Source organism: Eurytemora carolleeae, unplaced genomic scaffold (genome assembly GCF_000591075.1).
Source record: "Eurytemora carolleeae unplaced genomic scaffold, Eaff_2.0 scaffold165, whole genome shotgun sequence".
NCBI classification, from domain to species: Eukaryota; Metazoa; Arthropoda; class Copepoda; order Calanoida; family Temoridae; genus Eurytemora; species Eurytemora carolleeae.
In genome coordinates, this window is record NW_019396076.1 from 391,254 (window position 1) to 398,199 (window position 6,946).

Consider the following 6,946-nt stretch of genomic DNA (forward strand, 5'->3'; position numbering starts at 1 on the left):
AATTTCCCACAAAAGAATTAGACCTTCATACTGCTCAGAGCAGTTGTGATAAAAACTTAATGTTTCACAATAATTAAAAAAAAAAATATATAGGTAAAAGTCCAGGAGAATAAAAACCGAATGTTAAAAAAAAATGTATTATTCTAATTTCTGACCTTAAAAAAGCTGCCTGACGTCATGCTATGTGCTGGAGCCGGTGAAACAGGGAAGGTTAATACACTTGGCGGCATACCAGCCTTCAACACCCTTAAATATTGTTCTTAAAAATATTATAAAAATTAGGGGTTATTTAGCTTTGCTTGAACAAGCCTGGATTTGATTAATCTTAAAACTTCAAAATTTATTAAAAATTCGTTAAATATAAACGTATGATACTTAAGAATGGGACTTTAAAAACACTTATTATCACGTCTGTTGCAAAAAAGACGCACTTATAGAACCGCAAAAATACAGGGGACATTAGTTCCAAAACTAATGTCCCCTGTAATAACGAAGCAAGCTATTAAGACTGTACTATTCAGAACGCACTAAAGTCTGACATACATGCTTCGCAGCTTTATACCATAGAATATATTGACAGTTTGATTCTGTGACTAATATCAAGTTAAAAATGAGAGAATTTTTCACGGAAACCGTAGAAACTTTGAAATCAAGGGTGGTAGTTCATAGGGGGGGNTTTAAATCTTGTATGCAATTGAACGAACTTCTGTTCACTCCCCTGATCAGAATTACTCACCATGCAGGACAAAATTTAAAAGAGTAAAAAGTATGAGTCAAGGGAGAAAACGAAGAGAACTGTGAATTGAACCGGGAGTTTTAAAACGTGACACATTTCATATAAAGATTATAGTAAATGCAGTTTTACTATCATATATCCTGCATGTATATTTTATCTATATATATACTTGGCTTGGCTGTTTGTTTTTAACCAAAAAACGTCTAAACGACTGAACCGATCGGGCCCAAAATTTGCCTTATTTTTTTTTTTGATTTTTGAAAAAAATCGATAAAAGAGCAACTAGTTAAAGTTAAAATTGAATCCTAGAATTGTATATAAACATTTATCTAACATCAGGGATGTAAACTAGATATATTGAACGCTTTTATATAAACCTCTTTGTATTGAACCCAAATTTCAATTTACAGTTTTTAAAGAATTTTGGTTATCCACGTTTGTGAAAAATATGCTACAATATGCTTGCAAAAGTAAGAAGCAAAGATTATAAATAGATATAGTGCAGTCTGATAGTTTTATAGTTTTACAGTAGAAGATAAGAATGTGAATTTTAGGATAAAAATTACATGTCTCTTCCGGTTTTTAAAGGTTCAATTTCAGTTATTACATTGTTTTCTTGTTTCTCAGACACTGGGCCGGGATAAATGGAACCGATGTTATTAGGGCCTGAGTCTAAAACTAAAGAACGAAAAGTTTTGACTTAAATTTTAAGTTCAGGGTTAAATGCCACTTCTGACTTAATTTAAACCTGAACTTTAACCGTGAGGTTAAATATTTAACCCTGTGGTTAAATATTTAATTCGCCGAAATCGACGAGTTAAAATTAAAACACAGGTTTAAAATCTTGAAATCCTGCATTTTCCCTATTGTCTATTATTCAATCATCATTCAGCTGAGAATTAGCGGCATTTAACTTTACGATATATTTAAAAGTGAAAACCTTGGTAAAGAAAATTCACGTTTTAGATAAATTAATTTTTGCATGTAAACCCCAAAAACTGTTGTAACTCGAAATATGTTTTGTTTTCGGTTACGTAATAACAGCTGATTAGCGATGGTTATGTAATATTCTCCGTAAATCCTTTTCTCTGATTGGTTAAGATTTTTCCCGGGAAATTCAAATTTAAAATTGAGTCAGTTTAATATTTAAGTAGCTATTCATTATTTTACAGAACTTTTAACCTCGAACTTAAAATTCGCACATTCTTTAGTTTTAGACTCTGGTTACTTCAAAGTAAGTTGACTTTCTCTTTAAAAACTTAGCATAGATTTTGATTGTTTTATCACTGCAAAAAAAAGTACGCAAAATAAACGAGGCATACAATATTAATAATCAAATGTTGCAAAGAGATTAAAATTTTATAAAGGAATTGAGTTTCTGACACAAACTCTGATTTTCTAAACCTTATATCTTTTAAACACATAATTGTAGACCTTCAATATTTTCAAACTATGATTTATGTTAGACCAAATAATCTAAGTTTGAAATATCAAAGGTTTGAACCATTAGGTTGTAAAGACATAGGAAATATAAATTTTTAGTTTATGGCAAAAACTCAGTTCTTTTGTTAAAGTTAAAGTTAAAATTAAATTAATTAAACAAGAAAATTTCGTAAACTTTGAAATTCATGCTTAAAAAATCCTTTTTTTTCGCATTGACAAAGGATGAGTATTTTTAAAATACATCTTATTTTGTTTTAATTAATTTTTTACAAGTATTAAAATTCTTTAGCCTGAAACCTTTTGAATGAAACTAACGTATAAAATCTAAATATACAGAAGTATTGCAGCTTTTTTTTAATCTCAAGGATACAGATAAATTCTTTTATTCGTTCTTTTTGCATCAAGTTGCTCGCAGACCTTTTCATTGCTAGTTTGACAGTAAAAATATTCTAAAATGACATTTTATGCTTTTTCGAGGTCTTTGCAACATGGAGTCAGCCAGCCACAACATTTAGGTTTGTGTTTGTTTTCAATTTATTATGTGTGTGTGTGTGTCACAAAGATATTTTGTGTTACAAAAGTGAAATAATTTTGTTTTCAATTTGTTCATCAAATTACTCCTTCTTTCCCTTGACTATTTAATTATATGTTAATAACAAAAAATATTTGTTTTAGTTTGAAGATAATAAGGGGAATATTAGGAAAGTTTTTTGTGGGACTAAAAAACTTAAGATGAAGCTCATTGTTTAGCGTGGGAAAAGTTGGAAGGTAAGGTTGATTGTTTAAAAATAACTAATTTCATTATTTAGTTTTCCGGGATTTAAAACTTAAAGCCTTTGCAAACTTTCAATCTTGATGAATCCAATTTAGACAAAAAATATTTTTGAAAAAAGACACATGGAGTGGATTTCCTCTTAACCAGTGCTTAGGATTCATTTTATTTTGATGTGGATTCGACTACTGGATCCTTGGATCTGAGTAATTTTGAAAATCTGGATTTAGGAAGCCAAAATGTTACGGAACCAGTGGATCTTGATCCTAAGCACTGCTTCGAAAATCAAATAAAAGTTTGGATCAACCATAATTGGAACTGAAAACAAACGCTAACTTTCAAATTCCTTAATCTTTACAACCTCAGACCGAATTTAAAGAATTTAAGCCGCAGCTCAAATATGGTTGGTTTCACTTAAAATCATATTCAATGTTTCAAGATTTAAGCCGGCGCTCAATTGAAACCGTTTTTTGGGGGTTTGAGACGCGACTCAAATTCATTTAATTCTGACTCTGATGGTTTAAACCGTAAATATTACAAACTTGAGACTTTTTTATTTAGCAAAATTAATAGTTTGAAATATAAAAGGTCTACGATTAGAGAAGGATTTAAATTGGTAGCTTAAACCGGGGGTAAGCAGATCAAATTTATTAAATTCGGTCCCAGAAACGGAATTTAAAGAATTTGAGCCGCGGTTTAAATCCGCCAAAACCCAGGTTGCTAAGATATAGGGATTAAGAAATTAAGAATTTGTGACTAGAGTTTTGAACCTTGGTTAATTTATGTGGTTTATTTGATCGTAATTGCATTTCTAAAATATTATATAAGCAGTAAAAAGTATTTAGGTTTGCAACTTAAAACAAACTAATAACAAACAAACAAATCAGATCTAAAATCTTTTTATCCGTCAGATACTTCAGGTACGTTTTATATTGACAAATGGGGAATTTTTTTCCTTGGAAATTGCAAGCTTGATTTCGGACATTTTTTGATAAAATAATCTTTGTTATATTTCAATTTTAACTAAAGTATAACGAAATGCCCGGTTCTGAAGCCAGACAACTACTAAACAGATGAATATCATACAAAAGTGCTGAGAGAATTTTAAACTCGGGGGAAATATTAATAAAAATATAAAAATCATGAAAATATCCTTGATATCACAAATATTTCATATAACACTGTACAAGAAGGTGATAAAAAGTTTTGTGGTTTCTATTTAGTTAGAATAATTGTTGGAAAAAAGAATAGTGATTTTTTTTTCTGAATTTTTATGTTTTTTAGCATGTTTGCAGGGTTGCGGGGTATGCTTTCGGTTTTTTTTCTCATTTTTTTTTTAATACCTCCTTTAAACCAACATAACGGAACCTAAGTCCCCCAAAAGCAGAATTTTTAAGTTACTTAACGGTACCTTCGGACGATTAAGAAAAACTTATCTCGTCTTGCAAAAAATTATTAAAATAATTTGCGCATTTGAATCAAAAAAGAGTACCCAAACCGAAATATATTTTTAAAAAATGTGTAATTAACACCTATTTTTTACTTTGTGAGATGTGGAGCATTATTTATACAGAATATTAAATTAACCAAATATACTAATCAATTATAAGAGATTGAAATGGACACTACGATATTTTTAACCGTATCTGATACCAGATACAAGGCTTGTTTTGCAAAACAGTTTACAGATACAAAGTAAAGTTTTGCAGTATTTTGAATGTTGAATGATAGTTGCTGCAGTGTGCACGACAAAAAAGTCTCCCCCCACGCATCAGAACCAGTTTCAAAGTCAGAATTTTTTTGAGTTAATATTGAAACTTATGCATGTTCAGATTTTAACGATTACAAGAGCTAGAACAGGCTAGTTGGGCCGAGCGCTGAGGTCAATGAATTTTAAATAGTTTCCGTGATTGTTAACATTACACACTAGTATTCAGATGGGAAATCTTATATCTTGAAATAAACCTTTTTTAACAGAATTAACGGGTTAAAGTTCTGAAACAGTAGTAATAAATGTTAACATTACACACTAGTCAGATGGGAAACCTTATATCTTGAAATAAACCTTTTTTAACAGAATTAACGGGTTAAAGTTCTGAAACAGTAGTAATAAATGTTAACATTAAACACTAGTCAGATGGGAAATCTTATATCTTGAAATAAACCTTTTTTAACAGAATTAACGGGTTAAAGTTCTGAAACAGTAGTAATAAATGTTAACATTACACACTAGTCAGATGGGAAATCTTATATCTTGAAATAAACCTTTTTTAACAGAATTAACGGGTTAAAGTTCTGAAACAGTAGTAATAAATGTTAACATTACACACTAGTCAGATGGGAAATCTTATATCTTGAAATAAACCTTTTTNGGGGGGGGTCCAAAAATCGTATACTAGGAATATACCCACACCTATGTAAACAATATCATAAACAAACCCCACCCAGAACCTTCAAATATAAGTCTCACTTTTATCAATTTGTTTGTGTTTACAATTGATAACGTTAAGAAAATGTAATTAGCTCTCTTCTAGGTTTGATTTACAGTTAAATGTAAAAATTGAGTAAAAAGTTTGAATATAGATATCGTGCATTGAAGCAGGATTGGGTTTAACTTGAGCCAGGTGTTCACAATTGTAATGTATACAAACCTGTTCAAGAGTTGTAAGCCAACAATGGATTCATTGAAAGATTTTCACTTGGTTGATTAATATCACATCCTTCATTTGGAGACACAGATAAATTGTTTGATGGAATATGGGATGAACGGTTAGAAGGTGGATGGGATGAATGTGAAGTTAAAGGTGACAGGATGACAGGTAGTCAGGGCTCCCACTTCATCATCTACCTTCACTCAGAGCAACTGGTTAATCTCACGGCCATTGCGCGAAGCTTAGTTATCCAAACCTATAGGGCTACCAGGGAAATAATTTCCATAACTTGGCCTTTTAACTTGAAAATACTACTTTCGATGTTGTGAACATTGAACAGTATTTTTTTAAAATGGTAATTTTTTAAATACATGTTGCCTGCACTACACATGCGAAATAGGTAGAAGTAAATATTCTAGTAAATTACATGTTATTAAATGTCGTCGTACTCGCCCTGCTAACTAATTGTGGTATGTTGCCTTTTTGCTTTAGGCCTATAATAATAACACTGCATGGGTCGCAACATGATGAAAGAAAGTTGAACATATTGACAAACATTTTCTGATCATTTTCTGTAAAACATCTAATCTATATTTAACACAATCTGTAGATATTTGTTCAATCAAGGTCAATTGCACATGCATGTATTGTACAGAAATTTCTTTTTTAAAATATTAAATCAATCCATTTCTATTCATCTTATCTCCCATTCCAACCCTAATCATCAATCGTATCCAACCTTACTCCTTTATTCTCCCCAATTTTCTCCCTTTTTACCACTCTATCTATTCTCACAATTATCCCATTTTACCCCTATATTCCATCTTTCCAACATTAATCCTCTATATCTTATCCAGCCTTAATCCTCTATATCCTATCCAACCTTAATCCTCTATATCCTATCCAACCTTAATCCTCTATATCTTATCCAACCTTAATCCTCTATATCATATCCAGCCTTAATCCTCTATATCCTGCTCAATATTAATCCCCTAATCTATCCAACCTCAATCCTCAATATTCTATCCAGCCTTAATTCTCTATATTCTATCCAACCTTCTATACCCTATCCAACCTTAATCCTCAATATCTTATCCAACCTTAATCCTCTATATCCTATCTAACCTTAATCCTCTATATACTATACAACCTTAATCCTCTATATCCTATCCAACCTTAATCCTCTAATCTATCCAACCTCAATCCTCTAATCTATCCAACCTTAATCCTCTGTATCCTATCCAGCCTTAATCCTCTATATCCTACCCAACCTTAAACCTCAATATCTTATCCAACCTAAATCCTCTATATCCTATCCAACCTTAATCCTCTATATCCTATCCA

General features: G+C 31.1%; 1 protein-coding gene across 1 annotated transcript in view; it reads right to left on the reverse strand.

Annotated features, from left to right (window-relative positions):
• Positions 1 to 5,828, reverse strand: part of LOC111714397 (patronin) — a 15,145-nt gene extending 9,317 nt beyond the window's left edge. Inside the window, exons 1-2 of the mRNA XM_023489503.1 lie at positions 5,603 to 5,828; positions 156 to 246 (exon numbers count right to left, since the gene is read on the reverse strand). Of these exons, the coding sequence (XP_023345271.1) occupies positions 156 to 230 (75 nt within the window). The 5' untranslated portion in view covers positions 231 to 246; positions 5,603 to 5,828. The remainder of the gene's footprint in view (positions 1 to 155; positions 247 to 5,602) is intronic.
• Positions 5,829 to 6,946: the final 1,118 nt, after the last annotated feature.